Here is a 24,416-nt window from a genome sequence, read left to right on the forward strand (position 1 = left end):
CAGCTCTTCAGCTCAAGGCGAGCGCTCTATCACTTGAGCTACAGCGCCACTTCCGGTTTTCTGGTGGTTTATTGGAGGTAGGAGTCTCACGGTCTCTCCTGCCCGGGCTGGCTTTGAACTGCGATCCTCAGATCTCAGCCTCCTGAGTAGCTAGGATTACAGGCGTGAGCCACCAGCGCCCGGCTAGAGCTGCAGTTCTTTTAATTTCAGCCTTCTAAGTATCTAGAATTACAGGTGTGAGCCAATGGCACCTGGTGGAGAACTATAATTTTCAAGCATTGATGTACTGGTCCAGATTTGGACAAAGTTGTAATGAGTGGAAACAATGAGCGAGTAGCGATAGGGGGAATTGGTTGAGTCTATAAAGCACTGATCATTATAGGCCCAAATGTTTTACAACTATCTTAATTTTGTTTAGTGGTGATGTATTTTCAGAGTCAATTTCTTCTTAGCATATGTTAAGCATATGTCTATTTAAAAGAAATCCTTTAATTTTTCATAATTCAAACTCCTAATAACTATTGAGAGAGTTGTAACAAGGGTAACTAGTTGAGGATATAACTGGAGGATGTAACTAATTGGTCCTGTTGCAGGCATTCCTTCTGACTTCACAGGAAAGAAAGAACATTTGAACTTCCTGTGTTTGTGTGAATCATGTATTTTAGTGTTCATAGTCACCTATGGTAAGACATTCCAGCAGATATAGTTAGAACCTCGTGGTTTAGTCCTCAGTTGTCACTGCTTGGAAATGTTTCCTGAGTATCTTTCAGGGTGGAGTGTCTAGGAAAATGACATATAGGAAATGTGTAGTGGATGAGCTTTGCAGTTAATTGGCAGCTTGTTAAGCCAGGTTCTGCTTTGCCTTTTGGTTTATTTGCAACAACTGTAGGGAGTAGTGGATAGGCTGCTTGAGAGATACTTAGAGAAACAAACCCCATTATAAATAATGTTTTTAAAAACATATGAATGTGCCTTTGGTAAGTATTTTAATATTTACTAAAGTAAAAATAATGTCATACAATTCTGTGAAGTATATAGTGTTGACCTCATTTTATGTTGTACCACCAGGATTACAAAAATGGTTGAAAAATAAAACATAAGGATCTCTTAACAGCTTCTTGCTTACTGTAGAAGGCAGACTCTTAAGAAATTATAGTAATACTCTGTAATAAGTTATTGAGTGTCTGTGATGTCTAAGCACTTGAGATTACCATGAGTGAATGAAACAAGGTCATCATCTTCAAAAGGTACACAGAACTTTGTAAGGGGAGATAGTCAGATATTCAAATGAAGCCTGACTTTAATATTTAGAGACAATTTCCCTTGGTATCATTGTTCTTTCACCAGAGGTAAAGTTTCAAGAGCACTACTTTTGGTTTTGATAAATTCTGGAAGTAATTTCTGCAGCTAGCTCAGTATACCATCTGTATGTATTATTGTAATATGTGTGCTTAGAAAGTATGTGGCATGTGGTAAGCATTGAGATATTTGTTACATGAATGAATAGGAAATATACATAAGTAAGCTACTCTTGAGATATTTGTTACTGCCACATTGGGCAGGTCACCTCAATTGCCTATGAGTTTCCTCATCCAGTAAGGAAAAAGATGATGCTAATAGTGCCTCACAGTGCTGTGAAATTAGATGAGATAATGTATGAGACAATGTTTGTTGTACATTTAATATTGTCCTGGCCTGCAGTAGGCATTAAAATGTTGCTCTTGTTATTATTAAGCTAGTAAACTAATTTTGTACCACATAGTATTTAAATGTGATTTTTATGTACTAGTGACTTTTCTTTTGGAACATTGTTTAATGTAGTCCTAATTATATTTTAAACAGATTGAAGATGTATCCTGGTTCATATTTCAGTACCCAGTTCTAGATTACCATGAGAAATGTTTAGTTACTCCTAATGTATTTCTTTCTGGAACCAAATACCTCATTATACTTCTGATTATATTTCATAGATAGGGTGTCTGAATGAATGTGCATTATTTGAGAGAAAACAATGAATTAGAAATACAAATAATTAAAGGTGCTTGTGATAGAGATACATAGTTTGAATTGTAACTTTTCTTAATACTGAGCTGCTAAAACATGAAGGTACTGAATATCTACCAGCTAAAACCTGGTTCTCTTTATAACTTATTTTGATCAATAAGAATTTAAGAAAATAATGTATAGCCGGATGCTTGTGGCTCATGCACCAGCCCAGGCAAGAAAGTCTGTGAGACTTGTATTTCCAATTAACTGCCAGAAGAAGTGGAGCTGTGGCTCAGAGTGGTAGAGCCTAAGCAGAAAAGCTCAGGGATAGTCCCCAAGCCTTGAGTTCAAGCCCTACAACTGACACCCCCCCCCAAAAAAATGTGTTTAACCATCGCACTTCTCTCTAGTGTTTTGAGATGGTTCTAAACTTAGTTAATAATCTTCAGCCCAGATAGTTTGTTAAATATATGAGCAAATAAAAATAAGATCAATGCATTTATACAGTTTTTCCTTAATTAAAGAAACACCTTAAAAAATAACCTCCCAATTTGTTTTAGAAAATATCTGTAGTCTAGTTATGCAGTGTAGCAGAGGCAAGTGACATTTGTTATATGTTATTTTTTTCAAATAGATAAAAGGCAAGACTTTAGTAAAAGGTGAAATATTTATATGATTTGAAGAGAAATCAGCGTATTGAGACAGGAATTTTAAATTGTTCCTTTCCAAATATTTTCTACGTCTGACCCAATGGCCCAGTTGGAGAAAATGTTTCCCTGATACTATCAAAACTTGTTAGGCAAGTTATGGGTAATGCTAACTTGACAGCTTGTGTTGGATGTAAAACTTTATGTCCAGAAATACGAGTGAAATTCTAAGTGTGCCATTGAATAAAGTCTAGTTATTAAAAAAAAATTGAAAACAAATGAGCAATTTCTTTATTTAGAGGTAAGTGTTTGTATGTATTTCCCCCCTTATTCAAGATTTGACACAGATGATTTTTTAAGGAAGAGCAATTGTGTAACTTTATTTAAAAGAGTTGAGTGTAGCTGGGCACTGGTGGCTCATGCCTGTAATCCTAGCTACTTAAGAGGCTCAGATCTGAGAATTATGGTTCAAAGCCAGCCCTGGCAAGGAAAGTCCATAAGACTATCATCTCCAATTAACCACCAGAAAACTGGAAGTGGCACTGTGGTTCAAATGGTAGAGCACTTGCCTTAGCTGAAGAGCTGAGGGACAGCGCCCAGGCCCAGAGTTCAAGCCCCATGACCGACCCCTCCCCCCCCCAAAAAAAGTTAAAAGTATGATTCATAGAAGGAGCTATTAGTTTGGAAGTCAGATTCTAGTTTTGCCTCCACTCCTTTATGGAAGTGTTTTATATTTTATATACATATTTTATATTTTATCAATATATGAAACACATTTTTACTTGATTCTATTAATGCATCAAAATATTAAGAATTCTTTTGTATTCATAAGATGTATAAAGATTTAAGTATATGGCTATCACCTGCCACTTGGACAAGTCTCCTAAATTGAAAGCTTTATTTTTGTTGAAAGAGTCTGGGTTTAGGTCTTATGTGTTCTCCTTGGCATATGACCCAGTGTTTTCCACTACACAGTAACATCTGTTTTTTCAACAAATATTACTTGCTCATATACTGTTTGGTAGTAAAGGTAGTAGAGATGCAAATAATCCCCCAGACAAAATATAAAAATGGCCAGGTACTGTTGTCTCTCATGCCTATAATCCCAACTACGTAGGAGGCTAAGATCTAGGGATTGAGGTTTGAAGTCCTTGAGACTTCAAAAAAGAGCAAAAACAGCTGGAGCTAGATGGGTACTGGTGGCTCATGCCTGTAATCCTAACTACTCTGAAGGCTGAGATCTGAGGATTGCTGTTGGAAGCCAGTCTGGGCAGGAAAGGCCATGAGACTTTTATTTCCAGTTAGCCACCAGAAAGCCAGAATTGGGGCTATGGCTCAAAGTGATAGAGTTAGCCATGAGCATAAAAATGCAAAGGGATGGTGCCTAGGCCATGAGTTCAAGCCCTATAACAAGAAAAGCTGGAACTGGAGCTGTGCCTCAAATAGTAAAGCACCTGCCATTTTCAATAGAGCCCTGGGAATGTGGAGGCCATGAATGGAAGCTTCCTAACCCTGCCTGCCCCAGGAAGCAATAAATGTTTGTGAAGAAGTATGGGGAAGAAGTATGATAATTAAAAGAAGCTTTTTTTTTTCCCTCCAGTCCTGTGGCTTGAATTCAGGGCCTGGACACTGTTCCTGAACTTTTGCTCAAGGATAGCACTCTACCACTTGAGCCACAGGTGCCACTTCTGGCCTTTTCTGTTTTGAACCCAGGCCTTTTCTGTTTGAACCCAGGGCTTCATGCACGCTAGGCAAGCACTCTACCACTAAGCCACATTCCCACCCAAAAGAAGTTTTAAGAATATAGAATGCATTCACTTTAAAAAGAAAAGATTAGGGCTGAGATGTAATTTAGTGGTAGAATGTGTGTTTAGCATGTGCAAGGCCCTGAATTCAATCCCCAGCATCTTTTCTGTCCCAAATTTCTTTGTCTACAGAGTAGAATAAATAGATAAGAGCAGGGAAGAGATATTTTAGGTAGTCTATTAGAAGGCTTTGAACAGTCTCAAGTGAGTAAGGAGACTAAGGAGGTGGTGATGGAAATGAAGAAAAGTGGATGTATTTGAGATCTGAGAAGTAAAGGTAACTAATAATAGGTGTTCTTTTGTCTTGTTTTCCATTGTAGAGCTGTTTATAGTATAGTACCAGTATTGAATATTTGCTCCTAGACTTAAGGTTAAGAAATAATTTGTAGGATTCTTTCTTCAGTTTATCTTATGTTTAACATAACTGTTGTACATTCTGAGAAAATGAATATGTCATTTGTTACAACAATAATCCTAACCATTAAAAATAGAACTTTACCAAAACTTCTTGTCTTATATTGTATGTCTTTTTTTTGGGGGGGGTCCGGTTATGGGGCCTGAACTCTGGGCCTGGACGCTGTCCCTCAGCTCTTCAGCTCAAGGCTAGCGCTCTCCCAGCTGAACCACAGAGCCACTTCCCGCTTTTCTCTTTTTGCTTATCTGGTGCTGAGGAATGGAACCCAGGGCCTCATGCATGCAAGGCAAGCGCTCTACCACTGAGCCACCTTTCTAGCCCCTATTGTATGTCTTAAAGAAAAGTCTATGTTTTAAACAAAGTGTTCTAATTTAGATATGCCAATTTGGTAACTTCGTGGTAGAGTAAGAGTTTTTACTGCTTTTTTTTTCAGGCACTAAAGTTAGTATAACTTTATTTTAGTTTCTGGAGCATTGCCATTTTATATTTCAGACTGTTAAAGGTATACATAAATACTTTGTTTTTATTTTTTACTTTTTTGCCAGTCCTGGGGCTTGAACTCAAGGCCTGGGCACTGCCCTTAGCTTCTTTCGCTAAAGGCTAGCACTCTACCACTTGACCCAGTGCCATTTCTAGCCTTTTCTGTGTAGGTGGTACTGAGGAATCAAACCCAGGGCTTCATGCATGCTAGGCAAGCATTCTACCACTAAGCCACAGTCCCAGGCTCCAACATAAATACTTTATTTTTATTGGGGATTATGAATTGTATTATGGCTTAGGATGTATGTTCTCAGATCTGGAGTTTTGTTTATTTTAAATTACTATTTGTAGATTTCTTTCTTTCTCTCCTCCTTATCCTCCTCCTACTTTTCCCTCCCTCATTCTTCCTCTCCCTCCTCCTCCGTCCTTCTCTCCCCCTTTTCCTAGTGTTGGAGATTGGATGTAATCCTCAAGCATACTAGATAAGTGCTCTAACACCACTGAGTTATATCCCCAGTCTCTGCTTATAGATTCATGATTTTTTCCTACATATTTTTTCTTTTTTAAAATTTGTATTATTATAAAGGTGATGTAAAGAGGGGGTTACAGTTACATATGTCAGGTAATGAGTACATTTCTTTAGGGACAAAGTTACCCCTTCTACACATATTTTAAGCACTAAAATAATTAATTTGTGCCCATGGGATCAAGTCAATTTGATTTTTTTTTTTTTTGTCAGTCATGAGGCTTGAACTCTGGGCCTGGGTGCTGTCCTTGAACTCTTTAGTTCAAGGGGAATGCTCTACGACTTGTGTCACAGAGCCACTTCCTTGATTACTTTCTAAGTTTGATTGTTAAAGTGGTTTCCTTAAAGGTTTTAAATTTTCTCTGAATCAGTAACACTTCTGAGATATTTATAACTAATTTATATAACTACTCTGGCATTTCTATAAGAGTATTAGAAATTGCCAGCTTTATTCAAGACCACTATATTAGTGAGCACATATTTGTTATTCTTTGAAATATAAGCCTTACTACTGACTCGAAGAAGTTATTTCTTGCCTAGCTACCAATAAAGAAGGCTTCACTGAAGAGAATTTTGTGGGTGGAGTTGCTGAGACTGGAAGACCTTTTGCCTCAGAGAAAAGTAACAACCAAGTGTTTCACTGGGATACAAGATGCTTTGTTTTTACAAGTTTAAAAAACTTCTATAGATCACAGTTTTAGAGACTAAATAATCTCTTTACAGACTATATTTCAAAAGGGACCTTACTCCTTAATTTACTATTCTATACTATCTTTTGAAGTTTGTAAGCTATTGAATTCTCTAAAGAAAAAGACAGTTTATTAAATATGTGATGATGTGATCCTGTTATGTACTATAGATTTTACAAGCTAAAATGTAGTGTGGTACACAGCTGTAATTCTAGCTACTGGGGAGGCTGAGGCAGGAAGATCATGAGGCCAGTTTGGGCTATACAGTGAGACTTGGTTTAAAAAAGTGATTTTTATTGAAGGAGCTCATCATATATATTTTTCTCTCACCAAGAGTATATAGTTTAAGATCTATTTTAATCTTTTGAGTTTGGCTATATGTAGTATTTTTTTAAGATAGATTTGGCATAGTCCCTCTAGTTTCCGAGTATCTGAATCCTAGATAATACAGAATAGTGCAAGTTCTAGGTTAGGTCTTTCAATGATTTCTAGTCAACTGTGATTTCCAAATTTTCTCAGATTTAGTCATAATTAATTGATAACTAAAAATCAGACAAAAGAAAAAATATTACTAGTGCTGTTTTTTATTGCCACCACAGATCATTTCTTTTTTTTCTTTTTTATTAGTTTACATTAGCTTTACATAGTGGGATTTTATTGTTACACTTCCATACATGTTTACAATCATTCTTACCCTCTCCCTCACTCTTCTCCTTTTTTCAACAGGTGTAGTTGTTCTATTTGAATAGTTACAATCAGTCTACTTTGACTGCGTTCATCATCTTTCATCCTCCTTGTTAGCCTAATCCCCTCCCTCTAGTACCCCACCAGAGATGATTCCTTTTAACAATTTGCTTGTATCTCTTACCAGTGGGCTTTTTAAATGTATATATTCCCACACTTAACAACTTTTTTTAAAAGACAGAGTTGGCATATTACTGCACTTATTTGTAGTTCTTTTGAAATGAGATCACACTCTGTTGTAATCACATTCTGTTTCTAAAATCCTAGGCTCAAGCAATCTGTTTCAATCTCCTACATGGCAGAGATTACAGATGTGTCTACCATGCTCTGTTTGTATTGTTGGTATAAGTGAAGAATTTTCTACAATTTTTATGGCTATATGGCATTTTATTGTATGTATTTGACATAAGCAATTTTATTATCATTTTAGCATATTTAGGTTACCTGAAATTTTTGTGCTTTTTATATTGCATACATTATTTTGTAGAAACTTTGGAAACCTTTGGTCATCCATCCCAGATCTTCTCAATAAACCTTCCTTCCTTTTCCCTCCTCTCCAAACTCTATTAACAAGATCAGATCAGGTTGACAGGTTATACTTTATTATCAGACAGTAAACAGGCTGGCTTCTGTGAATTCAAGGGTTAAAGGCATTTGTAGAGGTAATTATAAAACATGAATTAAACAGTGTGATGGATTTATGTTTCATCAAGTCTGTCAGGGAAATACAAGAAAACAGAGGAGAAAAATAGGGAATGAACATTTGTTAAGCCTTCTTAATATGCCAGACACCACATTCGACTTATTAAGTTTAGTTTACAGCAGTTTTGGGGAGGTACATAAATATTTATTTTCACTTAGTAGAGAAGGAAACTGAGCTCAGGTAAGAAATTTGCCCATTCTCACTTAAGTAACAACTGAGAGAATTCCAGAAGTAAACCTAGTCAGGTCAGGTATATTGGATTTCCTGATTTTCTCCAGGACCGCACCCTGCCACACCAAAGGAAGGATTTAATTAGATTTAAATAGTTTAATAGAAGCTAGACTAGCAAGTAAAACTTAGCTAGGTACTTCGGATGAGGTTATTGGATGGAGCTTGTCAAGAGGTTTGAAACAACTAATGGGCATAGAGAGGTAAGATGATGCTTAAGCCAACTTTGAGTAGTATTTTTAAAAATGTACGTGTAGTAAAACTCACACGTGGCATTTAGAATTTAGTCATGTAACTACAACACAACTAAGATACCTAATTGGTCAGTTCCTCCTCCCTTCATTGGCCTTGTATTCCTTCGTGCTTTTCCTTGTAACCCACTCCTCCCTCCCACTTGCTTTCTGCTCGAGCAATCACGGAGCTGTTCTCTATCCTATAATGTAATATAAATGGAACTCATATGATTCATGTTAATGGAATAATATGCAGTCTTTTGAATCTGATCTCAGCATAATGCCTTTCTGATTAGGCCAGTCATTTCTGTTGTACAATCATTCTGTAAAATCTTTCTAATTTCTTTTTGATCCTTTAAAAATGTGCTTATGTTATTCCCCAACTGGACTTTGATTTGGCTAAGAAAGGATTAAGTTACAGTCTCAAGTAACAAAAAAAACTTCAGATTTGTGATAAGTGCCCCAGGGAAAAAAAAATGAACTGTCTTTCTGTCAGTCACCTCTTTGCTTACATATAGAAATCTGAATGGAAAGTTTGCTACTGATTGTGACCTTTGTCAGCTTGAAAAATGAACAGCTGTTACCATAAGGGAGTGGGAGAAATGAATCTTATTTTTGGCCACTTCATACTTCAGTATGCCTTTCTGGGGAGGAACAACAGATGATCCACTTCTTGATTTTAATTTTTATTGGGCATGGATAATTATTAATTCATAATTATAGTTATAATTATGAATTTGTTTCTTTTAAAATTTTTATTGTAAAGGTGATATACAGAGGGGTTACAGTTACATATGTGAGGTAATGAGTACATTTATTTTTGAGCAGTGCCAATTCTTCCCACATTCTCTCCTAGTTTTTACCCTCCCAACTCACTTCACCCACAAGTTGTATAGTTCATTTTCAAGGTAGTGTCTAGTATCACTGCTGCATTAGTTCACCCTTTGCCACTCCATTTCTGTGCTCCCCCCGACTCTCCCCCGAACAGATAAATTTACATACAAGACAAAAAGTACAGAAATCAAAAACAGCAACAAAAGGGGGAAAATTTTTAAAGTAAAATAACAAAACCCCTCTTGTTTCCATTTCTTGGAGTTTATTTTGATGAACGTCGTTTTATATGATAGTATGCACATAGCTGTTGAGCCTTTGTGATCCTCTAAGAATATTATTTATTTGTTCAGAAAAGGCCTGCTAAAGTAACATGGCCTAAACAGCTTGCTTTAATTAGTCTTCTTGCTGTGCTGGGAATCCTAGTTCTCACACATGGCTAGGCAAACTTTCTACCCCTGAGCTATATCCCTAATACTAGCTCTGGATTTTTAAAGAAGCTATTAAGTATTTACACAAATTATTTTGAGGGTTTTATGAACTAAAATACTCCAAGACTAAAGATACTATAAGTAGGGGCTGGGAAGGTGGCTCAGTGGTAGAGTGCTTGCCTTGCATGCATGAGGCCCTAGGTTCAATTCCTCAGCACCACATACATAGAAAAAGCTGGAAGTAGGTGCTATGGCTCTAGTGATAGAGTGCTAGCCTTGAGCTGAAGAGCTCAGAACAGTGCCCAGGCCCAGAGTTCAAAGATACTGTAAGTTATTATTGACCCAAGCCATAAAATGTAAAATCCTTTGATAAGTATAACTTTCAAATTGCCCTTTCTTTTGTCCCAACTTAGAAATTTAGAAAGGTAACTAAATATTTATAGTAGGACCATGTCAGCCTCAGAAAAGTAGTGTTCCTGGTCAGAACATAGATACCTCTGAAGGCTGAGGTTTTTTTGAATTCTTGCCTATTGATACTCTGTACCTTCTGTATGAATCACACTCCCATATAGAGCTGACCCCTCTCACTGCCTCTGGGCTCTGTCCCTTCTTCACCTCCACCTTGCACAAGCTTATTGCTTTTTGTTTTGTTTTTTGGTCTGTCGTGGAACTTGAACTCTGGGCCTAGACCCTGTCTCTCAGCTCTTCAGCTCAATGCGAGCACTCTACCACTTGAGGCACACACAGCACCACTTCTGGTTTTCTGGTCATTAATTGGAGATGAAAGTCTCATGGACTTTCCTGCCAGGGCTGGCTTTGAACTGCAATCCTCAGATCTCAGCCTCCTTAGTATTTAGGATTACAGGCGTGAGCCACCAGTGCCTGCTGCTTATTGTTCTTAAAACTACTGTTTTCAACTCCTTTGCTCAAGAGCCAATGTTGATTTTTCATCAAATTATTTACCTGGGATTAAAAAGCTTTATGTTGGATTTTTTCTCTTCCAGTTCATATTTTGCTTTTCTCTCATTTGCCTCTTCCTATCTACTTTAATTCAGGATTAAAAAAAATTGACTGGCAATATATTGAAGTCAGTCACCAATCATTTTTATTTTTTCAGGTACTGAGGTTTCAACATAGGGCTTCAAGCTTTGCTTGCTTAGTAAGTGCTCTACCACTTGAGCCAGGCCTCCAGTCCAACTCTTCACTGATTATTTTGCCTCCCCCCCCCTTTTTTTTTTTTTTTTGGCCAGGACTTTCTTCAAACTTTGGTCCTCCAGATCTCAGCTGATTGAGTAGCTAGGATTACAGGCATGAGTCTCAGAATTTGACTCAGTCATCAACTTTTAATTCATCACTAATTCTGTTTTCCATTGCTATTGTTTTGAATGGTTTTCTACTCTACTAAAACCCTCAGTTGTCCCCTTCTCTTCCCTGGAAATAGTGCTATGTGCACTATTTCAAGATTTAGAAGTATAGGTTGGAATCTTGAGTTAATCACTTAATATCAAGGCTATATTAGCCAGTATTTCTTAGTCTGATCCCTATAATCCTACCAAATGAAAGGTTGTGACACAAACTAGCTCCTTCAGCACAAATGCTCTCTGTTAGTGCTGGCATGGGACTAATTGTTAAATATTTAAAATTTCACCTTATTATATGTATGACTTTAATTAAATTCTCTAGCCATGCACTAGTGACTCATACCTGGAATCCTAGCTGTTCAGGATGCTGAGATCTGAGGATTGTGGTTCGAAGCTAGTCTGGACAGGACAGTGTGATTTTTTTCTTCTTTTTTTTGGGTCCTGTTATGGGGCCTGAGCTCTGGGCCTGGGCACTGTCCCTCAGCTCTTCAGCTCAAGGCTAGCGCTCTACCACTTGAGCCACAGCGCCACTTCTGACTTTTTTCCTTTTGCTTATGTGGTGCTGAGGAATTGAATCCAGGGCCTCAGGCATGCAAGGCAAGGGCTCTACCACTGAGCCACCTTCCCAGCCCACAGTGTGAGATTTTTATCTCCAATTAAATCACAGAAAAAGCTGAAGTAGCACTATGGCTCAAGTAGTAGAGCACTAGCCTTGAACAAAAAGAGCTCAGGGATAGGCATCCAGGCCCAGAGTTCACGCCTTAGGACCAGTAAAAAACAAAACCCCCAAACTAAAAACCATAACAAAAAATTACTTCTGAATCATTCTTGGTCTTTAAAATGGGGATAATAATATCTGTCTTACAGAATGATTTTGTTCATCAAATATTTGTTGAGGGTTAATGATGTAGATGTCTGGCATATGACAAATGCCTGCCTTCTTGGATATGTCTGCCTTCTTGGCTGCATTTTAGAGTTGTGAAGCAATAGAAATTTATATATTTATTTTTGTTCCAGTACTCAGGGCTTCATGTTCTTGCTTGGATCCACACCTCCATTTCCAGCTTTCTGTGGTGAATTGGAGATAAGTGTCTAAGTGACTTTTCTGACTGGGCTGGCTTTGAAGCTTGAGCCTCAGATCTCAACATCCTGAGTAGCTAGGATTGCAGGTGTGAGCCACTGGGGCCCAACTTAAATAGAAATTTGTTTTAAGTATTTATTATATGCCACTGATATGCTCAGTGTCTTATCTCAGTGTTTTTCCCTCCTAGCCACACAATTTCTACAAGGGCCAAAGAGAATGAGGCAGGTGTAACTATGTAGTATAGTCAGTTCCTTGATCCTCTTTGGAAAAACACCAGCATTAATCAGTGTTACTGAGAGAAAGTTGTAACACCAGCTCAAGACAGAAGACAGCTAAGTAAAAGGTACTCTGTTAATGACCTTTTTGAAGGTTCTCCCATCCTCTTCTTTCTAATTTCTTGATACAAGTTGAGCATCCCTAAACTGAAAACCAAAATCTGAATTCTGATGCTCAGAAAGTTTAGGGGTTTTTTGGGAACATTTTGAACTAGTGATAATCAAATAGTAATATCAATGCAAATATCCCCAAATCCCTAAAAACTCAGAAATCTCACAAACTTCTGGTTCCAGCCAACTATTTCAGATAAGGGGCGTATGGACTGCTTTTTATTAGCATATAGTAGTTGTACAAAGGGTGGGTTTTATGTGACATTTCCACACATGTATACAATGTATCCTGATCAACTTCACTCCCTTAATCACTTTCCCTTATTCTATTCCTCCCCTCCCTGAGTCATGGGGTTTGAACTCTGGGCCTCATGCTGTCGCTGAGCTGTTCAGCTCCTGGTGAGTGTTCTACCACTTGAGCCACAGTGCCACTTCTGGTTTTTTGTGGTTAATTGGAAAGAAGAGTCTCATGGACTTTCCTACCCGGCTGTCTTTGAACCACGATCCTCAGCTTTCAACCTCCTGAGTAGCTAGGATTACAGGCATGAGCCACCAGGGTCCAGCCATATTTCCCTTTCTTAAAACAGTCTCAACAGGTTTCATTGTTGTACTTGTATATATGCAAATAAGCAACTTTGACCATATTGATCTTCATTCACTCTCTTTATTAGTCCTCTGCCTTCCTACTGCTACTTACTCTCAACAGAAGCTCCTTGGGGGGCTGGGAAGGTGGCTCAATGGTAGAGCGCTTGCCTTGCATGCAGGAGGCCCTGGGTTCTATTCCTTAGCACCACATAAGCAAAAAGAAAAAAGCCGGAAGTGGTGCTGTGGCTCAAGTGGTAGAGCGCTAGCCTTGAGCTGAAGAGCTGAGGGACAGTGCCCAGGCCCAGAGTTCAGGCCCCACGACCGGACCCAAAAAGAAAACAACCAAAAAACAGAAGCTCCTTGTAATGGTGGAACAAAGAGTGAACAAATTCAGCCGTGATACTCATTAGACACTGTGTTGAAAATAAACTATACAGCTTGTGGTATGATGGAGGAGGGTTGGGAGGGAAAACTGGGAGGAAAGGAGGAAAGAAGTGACACTGTTCAAAGACAAACATACTCAAGGGGCTGGGAAGGTGGCTCAGTGGTAGAGCGCTTGCCTTGCATGCATGAGGCCCTGGGTTCAATTCCTCAGCACCACGTAAGCAAAAAAAAAAAAGCCGGAAGTGGCGCTATGGCTCAAGTGGTAGAGAGCTAGCCTTGAGCTGAAGAGCTGAGGGACAGTGCCCAGGCCCAGAGTTTAGGCCCCATGACCGGACCCAAAGAGAAACATACTCATTGCTTGACTTATATAACTGTAGCCCCTCCGCATATCACCTTTACAATAATTTTTTAAAAAAGCTGTTTGTAGCTTTTTGTTTAGCTACACAGATTTTCTGTTTTCTTTCTGAGATTATGGATTTCGTCACTTTTCTCTGAGCAGTCTTTTTTTTGTTGTTGGTTGGCTTGGACTCTGGGCTTGGGCGTTGTCCCTGCACTCTTCAGCTTAAGGCGAGCACTCTACAGCTTGAGCCACAGCACCACTTCCTCTGAGCAGTCTTAATAGAATCTTATGGATTCAATTATCCCTTTTGTATTAGTAATTTTAGTGATTCTTTTTTTAGCCAGCATTCTCTCTTGAGTATTGGAGATGAATGCTTAACTGGGTACTAGACATGAAAACATTTGTTAAGTGGTCAAGAATAATCAGGAAGCAGTGTTTGCATTTGATCCATTCAAGAAAAAAAACTATCTTATTTGTTATTTCTTTAACTTTGGACAATTAGTGATCCTTTATAAAGAAGAGGAGGAAAGTCTTTTCTGTTCACAAATTTTGACATAATTTTGATTAGCAAGAGAATATTTATGTGACTCTAGAAAGCTGTTCCTAAAGAAAACAAGAATGATATTACAGGCTTTTTCTCCCCAAAATGTATTTTGTCCAAACTGAATGGGACACAAACAACGTTCCTTAAGTTCAGAATGAATAGAACCTTCTAAAAACTCCTCAGGTAACACACTAGTAAAGAGCCCCCAAAATTTATTTACTTCTAGCATTTGACTGCTAAAAGGAGAAAAATGAAAGGGTTTGTAGAAGCAAATGTCACAAAATAACTGTAGACTTTCAATCCAAATATACATGTAGAAAAATGCACAAGCTTGGTTAAATTTAAATAGACTGGAATGTGTTTCCTATGAGTTTTATCATCAGCCAAGAAGTAATTCTCTCAGTATTTGTTGTAAATTTTGGTGAAGTTTCACACTTTTTTTTTTTGCATAGTTCGCAAGAGAGTACTTAAATGTCAGGATGGCTGCGTTAGTCCATCTGTAGTATAGAGCAAGGTGCTCACACAGAGAAACTCTCAAATCCAGCCTAATAAATGGAAGAAAATCAGATTTGTGTTTATACAACGCAGCTTCAGAGAAAAGGCATTTCCTCTTTCGTGTTTATAGATACAAAATTGTTATAAAATAGAACTGATGATGGTATGATGGGTAGTATAAAGAAGAGAGATACTTTGTTAGAATCTTGTTTTCCGGCCTTTAGTGTTAAGGCTATGCCTCATGCCTGTAATCCTAGGTATTTGGTAGGCTGAGGTCTGAGGATCATACTTGGAAGCCAGCCCATGCAGGAATGTTCAACAAACTGAAGTGGAACCGTGGCTGAAGTGGCAGCATACCAGCCTTGAGCAAAAGAAGCTAAGGAATAGGTGCCTAAGCTCTGAGTTTGAGCCTCAGTACTAGCACACACACATAAAATCTTATTTTCTTTGATTATCAGTTGGGTAATTCTGGTCATTCACTCTAGTACCAACCCAAGAGCTGTTTCCTTTTTGGAAAGTTACTTAATGTTTGTGAGTTTCTGATAAAATGTATCCAAATTTATCTTTAGATCATGAGGTCAAACATTTGATCCCAGCTATTAGGAGTATCACAAAAAGAAAGCAAAAAAGGGCTGGGAGTATGGTTCAAGTGGTACAGTGCCTACCTAGCAAGTTTGAGGCTTTGAGTTCAAATCCTAGTACTACCAAAAGGAAAAAAAAATGCAAAATGAGGAAAACCCTAAAAAGTCACTTATTGTACTATATATTTTTTAAAGATATAGTACTTACTATATCTTCCTAAAGATATAGTGCAATATATAGACATGAATATATTAAAAGTTACAGCTGGGCACCAGTGGTTCATACCTGTAATCCTAGCTTCTCAGGAGACTGAGATCTGAGGATCACAGTTTGAAGCCAGCCTGGGCAGAAAAGTCCTTGAAAATGGTTCTGTGAGTGGTATAGTGGTGAGTAAGAGTTCAGGGACAATGCCTGAGCCCTGAGTTCAAGCCCATGACTAGAGGGGGGGGGAGAGAAGGAGAAGGGGGGAGAGAGAGGGAGAAAGAGGGAGGAGGGGGAAAGAGCGTGCAAATGCTTGGTGGGGGAGTATTGGCTGTGGCTTTTTTTTTTTTTTTTAAGCAGATAAAAATAGGCTGGTTTAAGCCTGGCCTGGTGACTCATGATCGTTTTCTTAGCTACTCAGGAGGCTGAGATCAGAAAGATCATGATAAGAGGCCACTCTAGGCAGGAAAATTCTTGAGACCATGTTTTTAAAATAACTGGCAAAATCCTAGCTACTCAGGAGATCGAGATCAGAGAATCCTGGTTTGAAGCCAGCTCAACAAACTATCTCCAGTTCACCAGCAAAGTGCCTGACAGGAGGAGTGGCTCAAGTGGTAGAACAGCCATGAACATGCAAGTTGAGCATGTGTGGGGCCCTGAGTTCAAACTAGTGCACACACAAAAACAAAAAAACCTCTGACAAATTAGGGCTGGAGATATAGCTCAAGTGGTAGAGCAACTTTTAGGCAGTACTGAGGCTCTGAGTTCAAAACCTACTAGTCAAGGGGAAAAGGAAATGGGCCATTTTTAGACAATCACTTTTTAAGGTAAATTGATATTGTATGTATTATTTTTAATTAATATTGTATTTATTATTATGTATGTATTCAGGTAATTTATAAGCATAATCAAGAAATAACTTTTTATAATAAAGCATATTTAGAAGCTCAAATGTAATCTCTTAATCTTGTTTTGTTAGAAATTAATCAAACAGGGAAGTATATAGTGTAGGAAATGAATCTCCTACCTGATTTGCATTAATACCATCTCTGGAGATAACTACTTAAAAGTTAACTTGAAACACAAAAATTGGTTTAGATAATTAAAATTACTCTCTATATAATGTTTTAATATATTATTTTGCCTGCTGCATAATATGACACATTTCTGTGTGTTATAGTCTGTAGTCATATTACTGAGTAGGGTTTTTTTCTTAATATTTTTCTGATTTTTTGATAGAAAGTCTGAAATAGTCTATGTTATTTGATGATAACATAGCAAGTATTATACCATAGTATTGACCTCTAATAGTTGCTCAGCATGTTTGTTTTCCAGTCTTCTTGAACATATTTGAGAAGGGCCATGTAAGAAGAATAATTGTTTTAGTAGTGAAACTCTTTAAAGACTCAGTAAATAGCCACAAGTACCATTCTCTAAATCTTTCACTGTAATGGAAGCTTTTTTTCTTTTAAACATGTTTGTGCTCAAGACTAGCAAGATTTCTATTTGAATCCTCATAAGCTGGACTGCCCAGAATATTTTAAGTATTTCCAGTAAGGATAAATATTTGTTACTGGTAAAGAAGTGGTTATGTTACGATTTACCCTTTTTACTCAGGGTACATGGTATTTTACAAACTATAAAGTTACATAGTTTGAGAATTTTACAAAGTCATAGAAGAAAGTCATGGAAGAAAGTCATAGATATGACTGCTAACTTTAAGATGTACAGAATGGATATTGAGATTGGAAATCTAATACTAGTATCTTGCAGTAGAATATGTAATTGTGTAATTTGTGATATAATTTTCAATTTGATAGGTTTTTAACAGTTCTAAAAAAGAGACCAGAAGTTAGATGTAGAGCAGATTACTAATTACTTGTAAAATTTTGTTTGACTTCTTTTGACTCTTAAACATCTCATTTGGAAATCTAATCCTTCTGCTTTCGTTTAAGGAAGTTGTGGACTTCTCTTTTAAATTGGTTGTTTAAGAGGATGCAATTGGAGTCCCACCTTTTCTCACTGAGAAAGAGGGGGAGGGTGCTGCTGAAAGAAGTGTTGTGTAATAGCCACACCTGAAGCTGGCCTGCAGTGCACTAGACTGCAGAACTTGCCTCTGAGTTTCCAGGGATTTGTAAATTATAAGTTTGTTTGGTAATTAGCATAGGTATATTTAATCTATCTTCATTAGCAGTTTGTTTTCCCAAAATAAGCTTGAGAATTTTTTTTGGTGTGTGTATGCTTTGGGGATTGAACCTAAGGTTCTTTTTATTTTTTTGGCTGTAGTGGTGCTTTGCTAGTTAGGTTCTCTATTGCTAAGCCACACCTCCAGCCCCTCCTCCCCACCTTTTTGTCCTTATTGTTATAATTACTCATTGACAGTACTGAGGGTTTGAACTAAGAGCCTCACCCTTGCTTTATTGGTGTGATACCACTATAATACCTCACCAGTCCTTAGAGATCCTCACCCTTCCTCTGCCCTCTCCTCCTTTCCTCTGCTTACACTCTGTACTGTGATTGAACTTAGAACTTCGAGCTTGCTTGAAGTGGTGCTGTGGCTTAAGTGGTAGAGTGCTCGCCTTGAGCTGAAGAGAGCAGGGACAGCGTGCCCAAGCCCAGAGTTCAAGCCCCACAACCGACCAAAAAAAGAACTTGGAGCTTACTAATCAGGCACTTTGTCACTTGTGCCATGTCTGCAGCCCTTAGTGTACAATTTTCATATAGACTTAAAATAGACTCTGTAAATAATGCCTTTGTTAAATTCTCAAGCTAGCCACTTTAAGGTATCATCTGTTCCCTACTGATTGCCTGACTAGCCATAATTTCTCCTGCCTCCAGAACTGGAGTATCTCCCAGTGAACATGCTCTCTGACAGTGTATCTGTCATCAGTGCCAGGAGCCAGACCTTTGGCTTCTAGATGAGTTTGGAGAATTGAAAGCAGGAGGAAAATGAGGTTGTGTTTTTCCTGTCTGTTTCAGGTTCTCCTTGAGATCATAGCTCCTGTCAAGCTAATAGCTTCCTGAGTTTTCTGTATTTCAATGAAGGCCAGCAGCTAAGGCTCCCTGTTTACAGGTCTATGATGTATAAGTAGCAGTTGTCAACAGCAAGGCAAAGACATTTTCAAAACTAAGTAAGGCAAAGTTTACCAATTTAAGTGTCGTAACTGGCAAAGTCTCAGGTCAAATACTGAACTATAATACGCGTTGGCTGCAGGGGTACTTTTATCCACAGAGACAATGTCTTTAAGCACTTGCAGTTGATTTCTCTCACAGTTGGCCAAATCTTGATCATGTATTTTCTGTACTTTGAGGATACAACTTTCAGGGCTTTTAAGAGTGACTTGACTTTGCACTTCCATAAAACCATTGTAGTGACCTAGTCCATGTACCATGTGAGTGTGGTGAGGTGTATCTTGGTAGATAAAGCCTAGTGAAGTCTGAAGAGTCATTTATCAAAATACCAATCAGTTCATCATTGAACTCCACACTAAAATCTGCCCTCTATATTCTATTATGTGCTTGGTCCTAGCTCAGAAACTCCATTTGCCAGCAGCCCATACTGTTGTCAAAGGAGCCACAAGTTTCTGTCCATTTCATGCACTGCTGAACAAGGGTGATTTTGGATGCTGTAAACACACTGCTTTGTACACACATCCCACAGCTATGATCCTGTAGAAAGAAGTCTATCTTTGCAGTAAAGTGCATATACTCTGGCACTATGTCCAATTAATGATGAGGTCTCAAAGGATTCATGGTACTCCAGTTGCTTTATTCTGAAAGTAGCCTTCACATAAATCCTATCTGTAGACTCACCAATCCGCCAGCCCAAATTGTTACATACAGTCTGCCATGTGTCTGTACTGGCACTTATCACTTCTTTCACTGACTATAGAGATGAGGCAGCAACTGAAGATAATTTTAGGCTTCAGCAGTTTTAACAAATAGATAAATGCTCTTTCCAAGGGAAAGAGCTTGGGGGAATTCTGCTGTGGAGAATCTCTAAGTTATTGAACAGATGCCTGAGCTAGACTAACCCCACTAATCAGGTAATTCAGAGTTTCATTTTTTTCTAAAGCCCATTTGAGAAAGAAATATAGCAGAAATGTTATTAAGCCATGTGCCCTTCCTCTCCATAGGGGAATGTTTACCTGAGTGAGTATATTATGGTCTGGCTGGAACTTCATGCCATGGGGTGCTGGCACCAAGGAGGCATAGTCTTAGATCTTTCAGTAAATGGATCCACATTGCAACTGCTATGGCCTGGACATGTGAGTGCTTGGGTTCCACAGCCTCAACTATTTAAATGTCATAATGAGATCTATAGGGAAAAGAGTGAGCAAGTGGGAATTAAAGTCAGTCTAGTCTCTTTAACGTATAGATTTTTATTCTTTTCAAAAAGTAGATTTAAGGGGGGAGGATGGGAAGGGATGGGAAGGGGAAACAAAGGAGGAGGCTACAATGCTTGATAAGAAATGTACTCATTATCTTGCCCATGTAATTGTACAGTATTTTCACAATTAAAAAAAAAGTAGATTTAACACTTGTTTATCTTTGCTTCTATATAGTAGAGATTAATATTTGTTTCCTGATGATGACCTTTTTCTTCTTAGAGTCTTTATTGAACTCTCACTCTCCTTGATGTATTATCATTTGGTATTCTGTATTTACCTAGATAGATACTAGACAGTTCATTAAACTTTGGCTTTTAAGTCACAACATTGTTCTTCCTTTTTTCCTCCTTCCCCCTCACTTAATGTTTGCAACTAAATAAGGTAGATGTATTCCCTACCCTCTAGAGTGATAACTAACTGCGGTTTCTTTTCAGTCTCTTTCCATGATTTTACTAGGAATTATTAGTTCTTGCCTGACTGCACTGTCCCTCTTATTGTTGACTTTATCCTTTTCCTGAGAACTGTTTCATCCTCCTGGCTTAAATTACAGCTTTTAATGCTAACTTCTTCTGATCTTTACACTGAATTTTATTCATTTATCTACTTACTAAATTTGAGTTCAGATTTAACTGTGTACCTAGTAAAAATGATACAAAGATAATACGGTATTTGCCCTTAGATTTGCTGAAAGATGTATAGAAAGCACCTTAAAATCTAGTGTTGTAGGCATATGGAGAGGGTGCCATGGAACAGATAAGAAGTGATTCAAGCCTGTATTCCAAGGTATTTTGGAGGCAGAGGTGAAGGTATTGTGGCTAACCTGAGCATAAAAAGTTTGTGAGATAGTCTCAAGTAGTGGCTGGGTGCTCTGAGCTATGGAGAAGCACAGTGGCTGCGAGCATTGGTGAGTGCCTGTTACCTCCATTGACCCAGGGAAGCACAAGCAGGAGGATTGCAGTCAAGCTGGCCTAGCATAAAGTGAGACCGTATCTTGAAAATAATCAGTGCAAAAAAGGTTCTGGAGATAGGGCTCAAGTAGTAGAGTTTCGGTACCATGTCCTGAGTTTAATTTCAATACCATGGGGAAGGAGAGACTGTCTTCCTTGCCATAGTTCTAACTTGTTACTCTAGCCATATCATTTATATCATGGATATTCACTGACTGTAGAAACAGCCTGTCAGTAGCCTGTGTTGAAATCCTGGTTTTCCCATTTACAGTTTCAGTAATGTTTTCATTTCTCTAACCTGTAATGGTTAGTAAGAAATGGGGATGCCTTGTAGGGTCAAGGTAAGGATTGAGTTAGTCTGTGTTAGTCTAGTGACTGGCATGTGTGAGCATGCAGTATTTGTTGGCCATAAAATGTCTTATATCTTGGAAACTCCTTGCTCATTCCCACTGCTCATATTGATGCACTCTCACGTTGCACTTGCATCCTTCAGCCACTAAATGCTCTCTTCCTTTTTGCCTGTGCTTTACTTGCTGTTTCAAGTTCAACTCAGCTGCCTCCTCTTTAATGTCTTTTATAATCTCAATTCATATTGACCTCTGAACTTCCAAATTTTCCTTATACTGTTTTTAATAATTGGTCTATTTTCATGGCATATCTCTGCCTTTTATGCTATTTCTTCTTATGCATAGTAAAAATACTGTCAACAATTACTGTCACGGTCAAGATATAGAACAGTTTCATCATCCCCAAAAGAACCTATCTTGGTGTTTCTTTTTAAAGAACTTTGTAATAAATTCATTTCTAAAAGTTATCTTTGGAAAACAAAAGGCTTATTTCTTTCCTTCTGCCTTTACTGGTTTCTGTTTTTTAAACTCTATTATTAGTTTAACTTCTAATGTGAAGCAAATTTTTATATTTATTTATTCTTTGAAATGCTGTTAAAATTATTTACAGAATTTTGCATTTTTCCTTAAACACATTTAAGATAATCAATTTAGTTAAATATACAAATGGAAAACCTTCCTGTTTTTTCATCTTTATTTTTCCTGCACCAGTTTTGCTCTTCTCCATGGCAGTTTGTTTCCTGATTGTGCCTAAAGTCAGGGGGCAGTGAAAGCAAATGGATACGCAGATGTTGCATGGTTGTATCAGTCTCACTCTTGGGTATTGTGGAATACTGCTCTTATGGGTCAAATTTGCATCCCATTGAGTAGCCTTTGCTTCCTAAAGGAGTGAATTGAATTTAATCATGTGTGTCTTTTTCTCCCTTCCCCAACAGCTTCCATGCCTATGGCTGTTCTAAATTTGGGCCAAATATATCCATTTCAGAGAGGCTTTTTCTGTACAGACAACAGCATCAAGTATCCGTACCATGATGGTACCGTCACAACCACTATGCTCGTCCTATTGGGGGTTGGCTTACCCATCTCCTCTGTAAGTAAATTAATAAGTAGGTAGTGATGCGTTTGTTGTGCTTGGAGGTTGGATGAAGTGATGGAGATGGCGGGGGTAAATCCAGGTTCTTTCTTCAACATGCTATTATGGCAAATAGTCAATTGAGGAATAAGCCTTACTGTTTATTAACCTATAGGTGATCTTTTCAGTTAAAGGTAGATGTGACCTAAATAACTTGTCATCCTGAAGAATTATAGAATGGTTATTTTAGAATGTAAGGGCTCATTTAAACCATAAGCCAACTCCTCTCAGTTTATGAACTTGTTCAAGTTCAGTAGGCTATTTTGTGACAGAGTTAAAACTCAAGATAATACTTGCTTTATTGTAGTAGCAAATGGAAATTGAGCTCATAAAAATTCTTTCTAGTCTGAAAAAACAGCAATATGTATAATAAAGTATAGAATACATTAAAACTATTACTGTTTTTAAAGTGATAGTTACAGAGTTTATCAATTTGTAGGATAATATTGGATTTTACTATTTTAGATAAGTGGAATCTTCCATTCTAGATCAGATCTCAAACTAGGTTAAGAGTGCCACTTGGGATATTGTGCCTACTTTATCCTTGGCTCTGGTTTCTGAACCTTATCCTTTGTCTTTTTATGTGACTTGGAAATAGAAGAAATCTGTAGCAGGGCAAAGACTTACCTTCTTGAATGTCTTAGGAGTATAGCAGATCAGCCATTATTTCTTCCTTGACCTCCCTGATTTCTGTCAGCTGGCTTCTCCAGGCATTTAGAATATTTTAGTTTTTCAGTAAATCCAGCAGCAGTCTTGTTCTACAGTAAGAATGGCTGGCATCTTTTCCTATTTTGCCTCAGAATTGGCTAAAAAATAATAACTGAATACTTTGGTTTTCCAGTTCATATATCTGGGTTCATTTTTATTTACTTTTTTACTAAGTGTTATTTATTTATTTAATTAATTTTTTTTTTTTTTTGGTCGGTCGTGGGGCTTGAACTCTGGGCTTGGGTGCTGTCCCTGTGTTCTTCAGCTCAAGGCCAGCTCTCTACCACTTGAGCCACAGTGCCATGGACTTTTCCTGCCCAGGCTGGCTTTGAACCATGATCCTCAGATCTCAGCCTCCTGAATAGCTAGGATTACAGGTGTGAGCCACCGGGCCCTGCTAATTTATTTTCTTAATGGTCTTCAGCAACTATTATTACTTTAGTGTCATTATGAACACACTACAAATTGTTTTGTGCCTTGTTTTTTGTCTTTATGACATATTTTTGAAATACTTATCAAAATAAATTTGAACACAATAAGCAGTTTAAATAAGATTGATAGGACATGGTATACATTCCTGAGTTCTGGGAATACCCTATGAGTTTATTGTGGAAATAATTGACTTGGAAAAAAATACTAATTCAAACTCATTTATATTAAAAGTAGTCATTTTAACTAGCTTCTAGGCCTTAAATGTTCTGATGGCATATACTAAAATTCCTATGGTATATTTATTAGTTTTAATAATTTATGTATAATATAATATATTATGTGTAATACCATGTATAGAATATTATTTATTTTCAACAAAATGAATAGTTTGATGAACCTTATACACAATTTTATAAATTGATGATGTGTACTCGGATTTAGGATGATAGAAAAAAAAGTCATGACAAACATTTTATAGAGCAGTGACTTTTCTTTTCTTTCTTTCTTTCTTTTTTTTTTTTTTGCTTGCTGGTCTCATGGCTTGAACTCACTCAGGGCCTGGTCCCTGTCCCTGAGCCTTTTTGTGCTCAAGGCTAATGCTCTTATCACTTGAGTCACAGCACCACTTCCAGCTTTTTCTGAGTAGATTATTGGAGATAAGAGTCTCAGGGTCGGGCTGGGAAGGTGACTCAGTGGTAGAGTGCTTGCTTTGCATGCATTAGGCCCTGGGTTCGATTCCTCAGCACCACATAAGCAGAAAAAAAAAAGCCGGAAGTGGC

General features: G+C 37.8%; 1 protein-coding gene and 1 pseudogene across 4 annotated transcripts in view; one reads left to right on the forward strand and one right to left on the reverse strand.

The window, feature by feature from the left end:
* Ppap2a (phosphatidic acid phosphatase type 2A) overlaps nt 1–24,416 on the forward strand; it is a 96,895-nt gene that overhangs the window by 9,555 nt on the left and 62,924 nt on the right. Inside the window, exons 1-2 of one of the 4 annotated variants that reach the window (XM_013018580.1) lie at nt 22,146–22,185; nt 22,301–22,455. The exons of 1 other annotated variant lie outside the window; for it this stretch is intronic. In XM_013018580.1, the coding sequence (XP_012874034.1) occupies nt 22,161–22,185; nt 22,301–22,455 (180 nt within the window). In that variant the 5' untranslated portion in view covers nt 22,146–22,160. 2 more of the 4 variants (XM_013018581.1, XM_013018578.1) reach the window with 2 other exon arrangements.
* LOC105987282 lies at nt 19,246–19,814 on the reverse strand (annotated as a pseudogene).

The sequence above is a fragment of the Dipodomys ordii genome, unplaced genomic scaffold, assembly GCF_000151885.1.
Source record: "Dipodomys ordii isolate 6190 unplaced genomic scaffold, Dord_2.0 Scaffold41, whole genome shotgun sequence".
NCBI lineage: Eukaryota > Metazoa > Chordata > Mammalia > Rodentia > Heteromyidae > Dipodomys > Dipodomys ordii.